The sequence below is a fragment of the Pleurodeles waltl genome, chromosome 5 (assembly GCF_031143425.1).
Source record: "Pleurodeles waltl isolate 20211129_DDA chromosome 5, aPleWal1.hap1.20221129, whole genome shotgun sequence".
Taxonomy (NCBI): domain Eukaryota; kingdom Metazoa; phylum Chordata; class Amphibia; order Caudata; family Salamandridae; genus Pleurodeles; species Pleurodeles waltl.
The window spans coordinates 1,369,285,177-1,369,301,001 of NC_090444.1; the positions used below are offsets into that span (position 1 = coordinate 1,369,285,177).

Here is a 15,825-nt window from a genome sequence, read left to right on the forward strand (position 1 = left end):
AATTGAGGTGAAAAAAAACTGCAATTTTTCTCCACGTTTTATCCTAACTTTTTCCTGCGATGTCATTTTCAAAAGCAATATACTGTTACATCCGCTAGACTCTTCTGGTTGTAGGGATATATAGGGATTGTAGATTCATCAAGAACTCTAGGTACCCAGAGCCAATAAAGGAGATGCACCTTGCAATGGGTTTTCATTGTATACTGCGCATGCAGCAATTAATTTGGTGAAATATAAAAAGTGAGAAATAGGTATTAAGAAAACCTTTCTATTTCTAAAATGGGCACAAGATAAGGTGTTGAGAAGCAGTGGTTATTTGCCCATCTCTGAATTCCAGGGTGCCCATACTAGCATGTGAATTACAGGGCATTTCTCAAATAGACGTCTTTTTTACACACTGTCTTACATTTGGAAGGAATAAATGTAGAGAAAGACAAGGGGTAATGACACTTGTTTTGCTATTCTGTGTTCCCCTACGTATCCTGATAAAAATGGTACCTCACTTGCGAGGGTAGGCCTAATGCTCGCAACAGGAAACACAACATGGACACATCATATTTTTACATTGAAATCTGACATGTTTTTTGCAAAGTGCCTGGCTGTAGATTTTGGCCTCTAGCTCAGCCAGCACTTAAGGAAACCTACCAAACCTGAGCATTTTTTAAAACCAGGGGAATCCAAGATGGGGTGACTTGTGGGGCTCTGACCAGGTTCTGTTACCCAGAATCCTTTGCAAACCTCCAAATTTGGGGAAAAAAAACAAAAAAAAAAAAAACTTTTTCCTCTCATTTTGGTGACAGAAAGTTCTGGAATCTGAGAGGAGCCACACATTTCCTTCCACCAAGCATTCCCCAAAGTCTCCCGATATAAATGATACCTCATTTGAGGGGGTAGGCCTAGCGCCCACGACAGGAAATGCCTCTAAACACAACGTGGACACATCCCATTTTTTGACAGAAAACAGAGCTGTTTTTTTTTTTTTGCGAAGTGCCTAGCAGTGGATTTTGGCCTCTAGCTTAGCCGGCACCTAGGGAAACCTAGCAAACCTGCACATTTTTGAAAACTAGACATCTAGGGGAATCCAAAATGGGGTAACTTGTGGGGCTCTGACCAGGTTCTTTTACCTAGAATCCTTTGCAAACCTCACAATTTGGCCCAAAAAACACTTTTTCCTCACATTTCAGTGACAGAAAGTTCTGGAATCTGAGAGGATCCACAAATTTCCTTTCACAGAGCATTCCCCTAAGTCTTCCGATAAAAATGGTACCTCACTTTTGTCAGTTGGCCTATTGCCCGCAAAAGGAAATGCCCCAAAACACAATCTGGACACATCAAAATTCTCAAATACAAAACTACCTGTGTTTTTTTTTTGGTGGGGGGGGGTGGGGGGGGGGGGGGGGGGGGGGGGGGGGGAGTGGCACCTGCGTTTTTGTTCCTGGGCTCAGCAGCCATTTAGGGATACCTACCAACCCCAGACAGTTCTGAAAACTAGACATCCGAGGGAGTCGCGGGAGGTGTGAACTGCGTGGATCCCCCAATGTTTTCTTACCCAGAATCCCCAGCAAACCTTCCCCTTAGTCTCCCGGTAAATATGATACCTCAATTGTGTAGGTGGGGCCATGTGCTTGTGACAGGGAAGAGCCAAAAACATGTTGAAATTGAGGGGGAACCAAAGAGGATCCAAAAGGACAGTTTGAAAAAAAAAAAAAACGTTTAGGCTCACAAGTGCAGCAGAATTTTTATCGGTATAGATGAGACAAAGCTGGGTGGTAGGAATTTTGTGGATTCCTGCAGATTCTGGAAGGTTCCATCACAAATATGTGGAAAAAATGTGTGATTTCCAGCAAAGTGGGAGGTTTGAATGGCATCGCGGGTAAGAAAATGGTGCGGTGCATGTAAAACACACCACCCTGGAATCACCCAGATGTTTAGTTTTCAGATGTGTCTAGGTCTTGTGGATTTTTCTACATGACAGCGTCCCAAAGTCCATAAAGTGCTGCACTCAGCATTCCAAGTGGGACGATTTTGAGAGTTAGCCAAGCTCTCATGGCCCAAATGTAAAACCAGAACCCAAAATAACCAAATGTCCTCTTGCTTGCCGTGGGATAAGATGTTTTAGTGTGCGGGGAGAACTGAAAGACTGTTACCCCCCTTCAGTTGGGGTGGGGGCATAACCAGGCCCATACTGGTTGGTAGTCACCATCCCACTATTTTTTTTAAACTTTTTTTAATTCCCTGGCATCTAGTAGACTTTCTGCGACCACCCCACACCCCCAGCCATAGCAGACTGTGTGAAATGGTGCATGCACCCTTTCACCACAGATATACGGTTTGTCACCCCTCTGGTCGGCCCTTCAGTCCAAGGGCAGGGGGCATGTCCCTAAGTATGAGGGTGCCCTTGCATGAGCAGGGTACCCCTACAAACCCCAGACTCTATTCCCTGGGTTTTGTAAGTATGGGGAAGCTATCTTAAGGTTTGTAGTGGACTATGGTCAACACAAGTGGTCCAACTACATAATGGCTTTTCCCTACTTAGGCATGTTTAGTATCAAACATGTTGGAACCATGCAACTACACCGAACGCAGAGTTAGTTGCAGGATACCATGTTCTCTGAGGGTTCTGTAGAGGATCCCTCAGTTTTGCCTTTACAGCCTTACGGCTCTAGCTGCCAGCCCACGCTGCTGCTGACCCCAGATTCTCAACTGCCCTCCTGCTGGCAAGCCTGACTCACAACAGAGAGGCAGAACAAAGGATTTCTTGCAAGGAAGACGTGTGACCAACTCTTCCTGTGTATTAGGCGTCCAAGTGCTGGAGAGGAAGGTGAGACATCTGTCTAAGGTGGCGGTGCTGGTTCAAACCAGTCAACACAATAGCAGTCAGTTAGGCTTTCAGGGGACACCTCTAAGGTGCCCTCAGGGGGCAAGCATTAATAAATCCATCAATAGGATTAGTGAGGGTTGATTAATACGAGATGTTTGATACCAAACATCCCTAGTTTCAGTGAAGCCATCATGTAACTGGGGAACTCGTATTGACCATTATCCAGCATATGTATCTAAGATGGCTTCCCTATTCACTTACTATGTTGAAGAATCGACTGACATAAGAGGGGCATATCTTCTCATGCAGGTATGTCCTCACATATGATATAACGCAACTTGCCTTAGGGCTGGAATGCCTTCTGTAGGGCTGACTTACAAATATATGTAGTGGTACGGGACCTAACACGAGGATGTGTGACAGGACGTGTTTTCATTTTTGTTTGCACCAAGACACGCTGCCTGCAATGACATCGCTGTGTGCATTTGGCAAGAGGACTCTGGGGGTGGCACAGTTCGTGCTGCAGCCCTTAGGGATCTTCTTTAGTACTCCAGACACTAGGGACTTCCAGAGGGTGCAAAAGGTTTTGCCAGATTGGGGGCAAGCAGCTGTACTATTTTGGGAAAGAGATCTGGCACTATGGACCTGGTTAGCAGGAACCCTGTGCACTTTCAGTTGAAATCACATCAGATATCAGGCAAAAAGTGGGGGCTGACCATGCCAAAAAGGATGCCTTCCTACAAGCATGGCAATAGTTAATTGCTCACTATTTTTTTGGAATGACTTAATACTTGTTCAGTGGACTTCAATTTAACTTCCCAGTCTAGCAATGTATCTATTGACTTTTTGAACGCGACAATCGCGGAACATGAGTGCACTTTGCCAACAAGATTGTACACTAAACCCACAGCCCGTAATACTTTGCTGTAATACATCAAACAGCCTAAAAGGTGGGATTCCTTTTGGCCAATTCTTCCAGGTTCAGAGGAACTCGAAGTTTAAAGAGGACTATTTCCGTGAAGCCAACATTCTGGCGAATAAATTGGAAGCTCGTAGTTACCCATTGATAGCGATAAAGCCGTTCCCTCAAGCAAGCATGATATAATTAAAAGGAATTTTTTGCTGACCCCTAAGCACCCCCCAAAATATTTATATATAAAAAATCATCTAAAAACACTGGCATGGATTCACTTGGATGGTATCACAAAAACCTTGCCGCTGTTTTTCTTTGAAAAGGGACGTAACTTGAAGGACCACTTGGTACATGCAGACATACCTAGGACAAGCTCTCCTGATCTGGCTTCAGTTTGGGTTTGACCAAAAGTTTGGGCCATTTTAAGTGTGCAAATTGTGTTATGTGAATCTACTTTTAACTCCAAACAATTTATTAATGAAAACATCACTTGGTGCCCTAAATTGTCACAAAACAAGAGCAGATTTTGTTGCAAAACCCTATCGCACTTCTTGTGCCCTATTTCATGGCGTTTAATCACTCTCCTAATGATTTAAGATGGAACTGATCAACATAACTCATCGCTGTGGTGACACCTAGGCTGCCCTTAATAGGGTCGAATGCTGTTGGATACTCAGGTGAGACACCATAACTAAGGGACTCAACACCCTTAAGGAATACAGTTCTTGGATACTGTTGAGTATACAGAGACTTCTGTAAACTCCTAATGTTCTGGATTTGCATATTTCATGCCTGCATTGGAGGCCGGTTAGGGTCTATAATAATTAATCAGTTACTGATACAATGAGGTCTGTGATCATACATAAGCAAAGAATATAACAAACTCCATAAGAGTACAGTGTGCTTTTGAAAATCAAAATGACTTATGAACTTTATAAAAAGTCATTTAATTTACACATACCTGGAAGGTACCATGGTTTTGGAAAGGAGGTGCTGGAGTTTGTGGCTTTGCTTGCAGGCATCCCGAAGACTGATTGTAAGGAGTGCAATTCTGAGACAAAGGTGGAATACACTCATTTACGAGGGGTGTTCTAAAGCTGACAAAAGACAATACAAACATTCTTTATTTGAAAGTGAACTATTCAGGATCCACCAGGTACATCTCTGTCGAGCTGTTTTGTTATAGCTGAAGGATAGTATTAAACTGTTTAAAGATGCAAACATTCACAAATCATGGCCTGGAAGGGGTACAGGTACTTTTCATCATTTACATCACTAAGCAAACCAATCCAAATTGTGCACAAAAACATGCTTCTTTAAGGGTCAAAAAGGACATTCATTATATCACTTTCAACACAATACTTGTTTTTATGTTTTCGGAAAAGACCTAGCTAAATTAATTTAAAAAAAAATAAAAAAAATATGAAAAAATATTTTCCTCTTTCTATTAATCAACATGCAGTATTAGTGTCTGATGCACAGAACTGACCAAGAAAATCTCATTCCCACCAAACTAGTACATGTGGTAACCGCTTTTACAAACCCATCATCCATTTATTTGCTAAAATTAATTCTGACCCATTTCCTCGAAGTAAAATAGTTTTAAGATGTACACTTAGATGCAAAGAGCAGCTCAAGTTGTGAAAATTCTGGTAAATGCTTCACAATCCAATTTGAAAGCTTCCGAAAATCACTGGGCACACAATTGTTAAGCTTAATCCATTTTAAGGTTTCTGTGATATACTAGAGATGTATTAAAATGAAACATGTTTCTTACCATGACATGTAATTATCTTGTGAGTTGTTGCTTGGCGTTTGAAACCCAAACACGGGCCCATTTCTTTTGTGAGCTGTTCCTGGGGGCGTAGTGCGCTTTGACGCAGGTGCATCATGACTGTCCCGCTTACTCTAAGCCATGAAAAGAGAAAAATGTTATACTGTACTATGTTACTGACTCGGGAGAATCTCTTCAATTTAGCACCATGAAACAAATTGCGCTTAACTTTAATGACTATAACCAGGAGGAGAGGTAGGGGGCGCCTGCGATGGCAGACCAAAAGATGCCACTTTAGGCATGATGGTGGCTGCGGCAAACCTCCCAAAAAATTAAACAATCTATGGTCTGATGTACAAAGCCACTTTGTGGTCGCAAAGCCCGAGATTCATAAAATCACTGGATTTTCAACCATAAAAAGGCTATTTATTATGGATCCACTTCAGATCTACTAACAGGTTACCAAACTGCAAAAAGGGTCTAGAATCCCATTACAAATCTCTACTTGGGAGGGAAGTGTTTAGGGGATCTCTTCCAAATAACAATTTGTTAAGGGATGTATCAGTAGTTCACAAACATATTCCAGTCGCAAAACATTGAGAATAAGCCAACATCATAAAAGGGTTGGTGACACATTTGCAAAAGGGAAGGGGTCCCTAACAAAAGATCATAGCAATAGATTACAAAACCATTCAACTTTCCACATCAATATCATAAAAAACAATCAACCAACTGATATTAAGATCCACTGTAATTATAATTTCTTTCCATTGATCACCATTACTTACCCGACATAATACCTCTAAATCTTTTCACTTACTACTAAATCATACACAATTGTTAAAAACAAAATTTATAAACTATCCTGCTCATCTGATGACTGTGTATATATATCATCATTGCACAATCTACGAAATGGCAGCTGAGTATGAGACAGTACTACCAACCCCGTAAGTGTGATCCCACCAAAAGACTACAATACACTATTAAAGAATTGGTGGAGGACACCAAAAATACAGGGTGTATAATGTCAAAGGAGGCAGATTTCCTTATGCAGCTGGCCCAGTGACACCTTATTTCTATGCACTCCCCCCACCCCAAAACAAAACAAAAAAAAAATAACGCCACTGTGTGGGCAAACCCATTATCTCAGGGACGGTTTCTCTACTTGAACCACTGTCACAGATTTATTTTTAATACCTCTTGTCCAAATGATGCCCACCTACCTGCAAGACTCCAAGGATGTTCTTAAACATCTCAATAGCTTTGTTCTTCGATATCCACTTTGAGTACTTGATTTCCTTTGATGTCAAAATACTATGAATGCATCCCGCAGGATCAGACTCTGGCCACGGTGGACTCCTTGCTTTCAGCCACTATGATTATCTCATGCCTGTTTCTTTCATCATGAAATGTGCTCATCTGGCCATGAAAGAAAACTTTTTTCCATTTTTAAGACTGTCTTTGCTGACAAACTTCTGGGCACTTCGATAGGCTGAACCTTCGTCCCCAGTTTGCCAAATTGAGACAGACTATGATCTTCCTGCTGGGAATGGGTACCGTTCCAATATTAAGATCTAGAAGCGGTACATTTATTATATTTTTATCCTCTGGAAAGAAGACACTGTGTTCATCACATTTCACCAGTGGTTGAACTCAGAACCACTTTCTGAAGTTCACATGTGAATGCAGTATAGAGAAACTCCCTTTCCACAACCTTGTGGTTTACCCCTGTGCGGGCATTTTGGAAACTGAACTATACAGAAAAACCTACGGCACTCAACACTTTGTCGTACAAAGCTTTCAGCCAAAATCCCTGTAAGACAACCTCCCATTTGGCCAATTCCTCCACCTTAGATGGATTGCTCTGAAATTGGGAAATCCAAAGAACATGCCAGAACTCTGTCCACTCAACTCCTTGACAGGCAGTACCCTGCATCACTCAATGCAGCGGTCAAAAGAGCCAGAAAAAAATAATCTAGATGCCCTTTTGGAATCAAGGCCACCTAAACCACCTTTAGAGAGGTTAGTCTGTGTGAATATCTTTTGCAGCCTCTCTAACTCTATTAAGAAATCAGGATGCAGAAGCTGGAACACATTGAGTAAAGGCAATCAGACCACTTCATAGCCACTTTTTGCTTTTAATTGCAGTTAACACACGAGGGATAAGCTAGTCCATACTAGACTTTGCCTTTATCTACAAACAAGATACGCTCTGAGGGCTACTACCAGTGCAGGGACATTTTCCCTGTGGCTTTTGAGGTGCCTGCGCATTAGCTAAACATACCACCGACCTCAGCATTGGGACCCACAGTCCCTAGGAGCTGAGACAGCACACTACCTGTAACAAGCTTATCTGTCTTATCACCTGTACTTGTGGACTACGTTACATTGGAATGACTACAGATACAATGCAAAAAACAAGCTACCAGACTGACTAACCACTTCGTCAATCTTGGACCTACACCAGATGAGCTATGCTGGATAGTGCTAGATAAACCAACACCACCATCATCTGCTCATAACATCTCAATACCTTTTTGAGAAGGAACAACGTTTGGTTTTTAGACTGCGCAGTCGCATACAAGGGTTCGACGATGAGATTCCTTGGACATCTATCTCTTAATGTTGTCCGCAACTACCATTACCTTGTCTCTAGAGGTTAAGGCTATACATCCACCTGACGGCAGCTACTGCACAGTTCACTTTCCCCATATTATGGCCTTGGGTGCCCCAGGTTTGACACTGTCTTACCCCACCCACCTGGTCGCCAAGCAACCGCCACATAGCTCCACTTGTATACATCCTTCACTTATGTTGGTCATAATTTTATGTTTGTATTTGTTGTATTTGACTCCATACAATACTCTTTTAGCCCCCAAGGTGGAGACTTTGTCATGTTACATTGTGAGTTCCAGGGGAGGTTCCACAAGTCACGTTGAGTAACAACTTGTAATCATCCAAGCTCAACACTACTGCAGGAGCATATAGAGCATGTGATTCAGAGCCATGTATACAGCAAACCTCACTTTTCTGGCACACTGCTCAGCAAATACCGGTGTGGTTTTTCAAAATACGTTGTTATAATAATTGATGGTAAATTGTGTTCGAACAGATACATTCAATACTTTCTAATAGTAAGAAAGAGTAAGCAAAGTGTGATTTGCATTCAAGTACTAACAAGGGAAGGAGAAGTTTGGAGTAAATTTGATTCTTCTGAGTGAAACTTTGGTAGATTTTTCAGTTTACATCATAATCAAAAAAGAAAACAAATACTATAAACATCCTTATACAGCCCCACTGGGTCTTGCATGCCAACAATGACCGACATTGTGAGGGTTATTTCAATTAAGAATTGCTTTCACATTCATATTTTAAAGACTGGACGCACCAATGACTAACGCAGCTGAAAAAAGAAATGTTATTTAGCACTATTTCAGTTCTGATGCAGACTACAAATGTTGAAAAGGCCAGCTGATATGCCTCACAAAAGTGTTTCCATTCAGCCTGACACAACTCTACACTTATGTAACTACAAGAACATTTGGGTTTAGTGATGGATGACACAAAATGGAACAAATAATTAAACTAAGTCATGAACATATGCAGTTTATGAAGATACCGGTTTAACCTTTCTCTACGATGTTAATACTGGCATTAAGGTATGTTTTTGAGGAGTGCATAGGTTACTTATTTGGAATTGCTTTCAGTGATGTAACTAGAGAAATGTATAATACGACATATAAAGTATGTAACTCTATTATGTTAGTTGGAGAATGTCTGGTGGTATTTATACTCAAGATGAATATGCGGATGCTGATATCTGGAGCTATATTCATGAGCTTTTACCCTAAAACTCCAGCCTCTCTACTCGGTACCCAAGAATCGCCCTACTTTGCTTCATTAATTAAGTTGTGGTTGTTTTATCTTGATCATTGAGTTAGCTAACTATATGGCTTACTTGTTACTTCTGTTCAACATTTTTTTAGATGGATGTTAGTGAATAGGGGTTTGATGTGAAGTGTTACTGTGAGCACAGGATTAGCCAAGTATAGGGCTTATATGTGCAGTTCTGGATGCATGCAAGCCATTCAGTATAATGTTCTGTGCTTAGTGGCATCTGCATAGCACAAACCTAGCAAAGGAGATAGTACATTCTTTTGGTGTAAGCACACAAAACCCTAAGATTGGACTCAGCAATCCAGACACTAAAATACGCAGAATCGCTGCAACATTTTAAAGATAGGGCTACGCCCACTGCTATACCTTTAGACCGAATCAACAAAATAACAAGTGGAACAGATATCAAAGTTGGTACCCGTAAGATCTAGAAGTTTACAAGATAAGCTGGAAGAGATTCAGGCAGAATAGTACAAGTATACTAATAAACAAACCAACAAAAACTAGGCAACATCATATTTGTAATGTAAGATGGATGTGTATTTGAAGACACAACATACCTCCACAGCACTGAGATGACATACGCTTTCGGGAACCTTCCATGCAGTTTCAATATGATCCATTTTAAGCTGTCCTGGATGCTCACTGCTGTGTCTTGGCTGAATATGCTGCGCTTGTTCGCAAATCTTTTCATGGTGGATTAAGTCAGGATTATGTAAATCAAGGTCCATCATTTCTGTTTCTGCATATAAGTCAGACAATTTTCAAATATTAGCATACAAATGTTTTAGGATGCTGTGTAATTTATATTGGTCTTATTTAAGATTTACTTTCTTACTGTGGCTGCCCACACAGATACGTAGTAGCAGCTGATTCTGTGGCAATGATGCATTTTAAGACCCAGTCGGAAGTAGAGAGTTAATTTTTCCAATCTAATTTGTGCACAATCACAAGCAAACATTTGACAGCCTCTAAGTATCAAATGTTTAACAACCACTTGTTGGATATTTCCTTGTTTTAACACAGAAATATATTATGCCAAATTTTACAAAGTGAAGTATTTATTATGTAGCAGTGATAGGCTGACAAACCATTGGAGTGGCTAGTAAAACCAGAAAAAAGCCAAGCACATCATGAATTTCTATCCACCATGGTAACTGACCTAAGCCTTCAAACAGGAATCTTGTACTACTCTTTGCTGTCACTGATCTACAGTCAATTTACCAACATGATTACTCGCAACACTTTTCAGACAGCATGGACTATGCTTCTCAATCCGTCTCCTACCCATGTTTCGATTGTAGTAAGTCTCCACGAATAGCTATGTTAACCATTTAAACTGCATTTCTTTACAGTACTGGGACCCAAAGCATGCTTGTCCAGTATACCAATAGGAACCCTTTTCCATTTCTTCCTTTCTTTTGTTGTTTTACTGCATTTGTAAAGCTCATTGATACCAGCTGAATGGTACTGCAGTGCTTTTAAGAGATCTGGGTGCCAATTACAGTTCTGGGATGTTTCCTCTACCTAGTGCTTCCAACTATTCAGGTTGCTGTATGTTTTAAAAGTAAGCATGCCACAGGTATGGATTAAAATAACAGGATGTCACTGAGTCACTAATGGTGGAATTTGGAAAAAAGGGAACAACACATACATTAGAGAGAAAACAGATACTATGTGCTTTCACAGAAAAACTTGCATTTCACAAAAATGAAGCCACCTTTTAAAACAGCCAGGATAAAAACATGAAATCCAACGAGAAAGGCTCATATTGAGCAAAGTGAAAATGAAGCAGTTTAAGCGATGGAAATGTGATGTGTGGCGTACACGGACCTCTTGTACTTTGTTAAAACTTTAAACCTTCACTGCCCACCACGAATGCAAGCACTACTGATATGCATGCGTTAGGACAGTTTCTGCATGAATAGATGCAGCATAGCAGATGTTCACTGAAGAAGCAAAGAAGGAAAAGCAAGAATGAAAGTTACCTGAATCAGCATGACGGATATTCCTCATTCCTTGCTCTGGTTGAGAAATCTTATTTTACAGCTTAAGACTGGGAGGAAAAAGAGCATATGCCTGACCAAGAAGTGAGCAAATAAACTGCATTCCATAGAATCTTCCACAATAACCAAAATATCCCTACTGCCTTTTGAATATCCTGCTGTCTAACCTCCAAGTAAACTGGAGTCAAACCCATGATACTCTAGGATCATGATAAAGATTCTGTCCTTTCTTTCTGGAAAGAAGCTCTGGGTGCACTACGAATTCCCCTGTTGGTAATGCCAGCTGGGTTAGTTCGCAAATTTTGGAAAAGAGATGGCATTTCCTGTTCTTCAGAGTCATGGCTAAATCCAGTTGAGATTGGTTCTATTTGCTGAAGAGGTGCTAACTGCATGGTTAATGTAAAATTCCAGCAGGTGTGCTGCTGTCAAGTCGATGTCATTGGCTAGCACACAGCTAAAGCTTCCTCCGACAGGACGCTCAACTTCATTGGGTCTTGTCTGATTATGTATTCTTTGTTCGAAGCCAGGCTCTATTGTTGTGCAGGCATGGAAAGAAAGCCTGTAGACCCAATCAAATAACCCAGCGCTCCAATACAATGATATGAAGATTCTTCTATTTGAGATTACGTGCCTTTCACCATCAAGTTCTGTGAGTGAGGGCCCCATCCATTCATTTTTTATCATCTTTGTTGTTGCAGATGATCGAACAAATAGTCTTTCTAAAGATTTTCTGGCATTCTCAAAGATAACAATGCCTGTGTCCCCTGGAGAATGACAGTCGCCCATGAATCCTCACCAGTCACAGTTAATGGAGCAGCTCCTGTTGGATGGGCCACATCTGAAGCCTACAATGAGGAATCAAAAGAATGCATGAGGACATTAGTTCTACTACTGTCTGAGATAGAACTGCTGTTGAAAATGAGGGTGACTAAAGCTGTCAATTTTGACTAAGAGGGGAACACAGTCCCTTAAGTAGTATTGAGGCATACAATTTTAGGGCAGTGATAAGGTAAAAGAATACATGCTATCTATCAAGAGTTGCAACAGGAGTTTGTTGACTCTTCCATGTACTTTGCTTTCAAACTCTCTGAAAGCAATTTGTCCAAGAATGCAAACACCTGGCCGACTTTCTCCCTTAGATGTGCTGCCACTGGTGCTGGACAACTAGTGAAGAATCTCAGAGCGGACTTGAAACTGAAGGGAAGGGCTCTAAACTGGTAACGCTGAACACCTATAGAATATGTTGGATACTGCCTATGTCACTGATGAACGGTGTATGGATATCAGCACCCTGAACAACTAAATCCATCAGAAACCCTTTGTGGAACAGAGAGGACATACTGAAGCATGACAATCCTGAAGGACTGTCTCTTCAGGGACTTGTGGAGATCCTGGAAAACTAGGATAAATATCCAGCCGTCCATCTATTTATTTTGACTGACAACCTCAAATGAAAATCCTGCGTGCCATTGCTTCTTGGGCACTTTCTCGATAGCAGTTTTGAGTAGTAGCTCAAAAATTATGCTTTGCATTTGTTAAGATAATGTTTTCCTCCTGGTGTGCACATTTGAATGCATGCTTGCAACCCACAGTCTGGAGAACCCCAGGCCTGTAGCGCTATCCCTCCCTTCTACAGAAAATAGAATAATGTTCTGTCCAATAGCATGGAGGATGAGAAAGAAACAGACAGCAATAGGAAGTCTGGATCTCTTGCTCCGACTGTTGACCTTGGCAATGCAAAGAGTTTTTTTGTTTCTGTGAACACTTGTACCCTCTGTCTCCGTTTTAGTTGACTGACTGGGAGTAACGCTCACACCGTCTCTGCTGGGACGCACACTGTGCGGAGCTTCCTCAGAAACTGTGTTCTTTTGGAAACAGAAAATACAGAGGGCTTTTGAAATATTCGTGCTCCCAGAGCTCGACCATCAAAACGCAGGTAAATGACTTTCCTTTGCGCCTCAGATGAGAATTGTTTAACAACACTTATTTTCAACCTATGAAGGACTGTTGATCCTGCTAGCTGATGGAAAACCACATTAGAAACTTCTGAAGCAGCAGCAATCACTGCTCCTTCTCTTTATGACTGCCATCCTAACCATGTGGTCTAGAAGTAAGTGACTGGATTAGGTGATTTGAACTGTGCTGTGGCATCAATGATGGAATACAGACACAGCTGAGCTGTGAGACAGGATGGTGCAGAGTCCGATATCTCCTGGTGTGTAATCTAGTGAAGATGGTTCCTGCCCACTACTTGGCAATCATGAACTATCCAAGTCATAACGGAACTGAGGGTCACAGTCATCAGCAGCATCCGGGTCCACATCTTCATGTTCTGGTCCATCATTCTAAACCTCATCCCCACTTTCCTCTGTGCCCAAACCACATACTCTGGAGCTGTGTGTGTGTGTAGGAGGCAATAAAAGTACACATAGGCATAGGGTAGGTTGCCGTTCAGGCACAACTACATTTCATAGCCTTGCAAAAATACTCTTGATCATTTGTTGAAATGATTGGAAGAAATCAACAGGAACCTGTCCCACATGCAGTTCCAGTGGTCAACACATTGTCCTGGTGAAGTTGAGTTTCTAGTAAGGCTCCTATCAATTAAAATGTCTCCATAGAGATTATCCTCATAATGAATTTTCAGTCTCTGCAGAGAGGCTGCTCCTCGTCTGAATGTCCTGAATATCATCTTTAACAGTTTCTGATATGGTGCTTGCATGCACGGATACCTTTAGAGGTAAGAGGTGATAAGGGAAGCTCAGTGGTACTTCAGCTGAAGGCAGATAGAATTATGTCCAAATCCAACATTCCAGATGCAAAAGGTATTACTGTTGTTGGAGAAACTACAGCTGCCACTGCTAAAGCACTAGTTAACTATGAGAAGACTGCTGAAGGGGAGGTGACCGTCAAGAAAACCAGTGAAAGTCGACTACAAAGTGGTGACCCTCTAAGACAAGGAGCCCCACTGAAAGGGTTTACTACCACTAAGGGACAGTAGAGACTAATGATGATGAAGTGACAAGGCTGATAACTACGAAGTGACTGTCTATAAAGAAGCCATAGAAGGAGAGCTGGTCTATAATAACGGCTGAGGAGTAGAAGACTTGATCATTTTCTTCAATAAGGCTGCCAAGTCATGGCCAGGGAAGGTGATAGAATATCTGCTGCAGCCATTTCTCATGCCGTTTTTCAGGCACTTGATGAATGGAGCCTGCATCACAAGAGGCGAACTGCTTTTTTTGTTCAGACATTCACGAGGATATTTGTATCTTTCACTGAAAACCCAAAGCACCTCCAGGTGCTTTCACTTCTGCCCCCCCCCCTTTTAAATTATTTTTTAAATACATATCAGACATTCTCAGTTATCAAAGTGACACTTATCACAGGATCATCTCCTGGAAATAGGGCATCTCTTGTGTGCTGAATATACAAAGTGAGGCACCACAGTCTGTCACAAACAGCTTTGGATGAGAAAGATTTACAATCGTCACATTTTGATGCCTTATATTTGTGTAAATATATACATATATACACTGAAAAAATAAAGATTAGAATGAAGTTCTAGTTAGGTCTTCTAACATGATTTTTAGCTTACATGTAAAGTAAAAAAGAAAAAGAAAAAAAAGAAATCCCTCACATTCCTTGGCGACGAACCTCTGCATTGTTACAAATGGGTCGATCAGAACCATCACATTGTCTTAACTGCACCACGCATCTTCAACACTTGTCTCTACATTACAAGTTCAGTTGACAGGATCCTTGACATTGACACATCAGGGTCTCGCACCACAGTGTCGTCAAATCTCAGAACTGACATCTCCCAATCTGTTTCTGACCCACCCAACGCTCCCCCACCCAGGATTTAAGGGACTTTAGCTCAAAGGAGCTAACTAAATCCTTGCAGCTGGCCCGTGCTCCATCGATATCGGCTTGAACTTTTGAATTTGTCCCAGGTCAGCACAACCGCATATCCCCGGTTGGTGCTTGTTGTTTCAGTTTATGCTTTAAAAGTTGTAAACTCAAGTTCTACTTATTGAATTTTTGTCGTTTAGGTCTTGTTTTATTCTTTAAAATAAGTTCAATTTTCTAACTTAGTATGGGATCTTTTTGTGTGGTGTGTTCACTGTTTTAGATTTTGAAGTGTTGCACAAATACTTTACACATTCCCTCTAAGTTAAGCCTGATTGCTCTATGCCAAGCTACCAAGACAGAATAATTTAGGGTTTCCTTATGCCTTACCCGGGTTAGGGTTGTTGTTGCTGCTTGGCCAGGGCTCCCACCCCAAGCAACCAGTAACCCAATTTCTAACACAGACTACCTGCATTTCACCAAAAAACTAAATGATCAGACATTGGAAAAAGCATTCACACCAGATATGAGCTCAAGAATGCGACAAGAAGCACACTGA

General features: G+C 41.4%; 1 protein-coding gene across 1 annotated transcript in view; it reads right to left on the bottom strand.

Annotated features, from left to right (window-relative positions):
* Positions 1-15,825, bottom strand: part of TTK (TTK protein kinase) — a 338,680-nt gene that overhangs the window by 169,733 nt on the left and 153,122 nt on the right. Inside the window, exons 11-13 of the mRNA XM_069235624.1 lie at positions 9,969-10,150; positions 5,512-5,642; positions 4,696-4,831 (exon numbers count right to left, since the gene is read on the bottom strand). Coding sequence (XP_069091725.1) covers positions 4,696-4,831; positions 5,512-5,642; positions 9,969-10,150 — 449 coding nt within the window. The remainder of the gene's footprint in view (positions 1-4,695; positions 4,832-5,511; positions 5,643-9,968; positions 10,151-15,825) is intronic.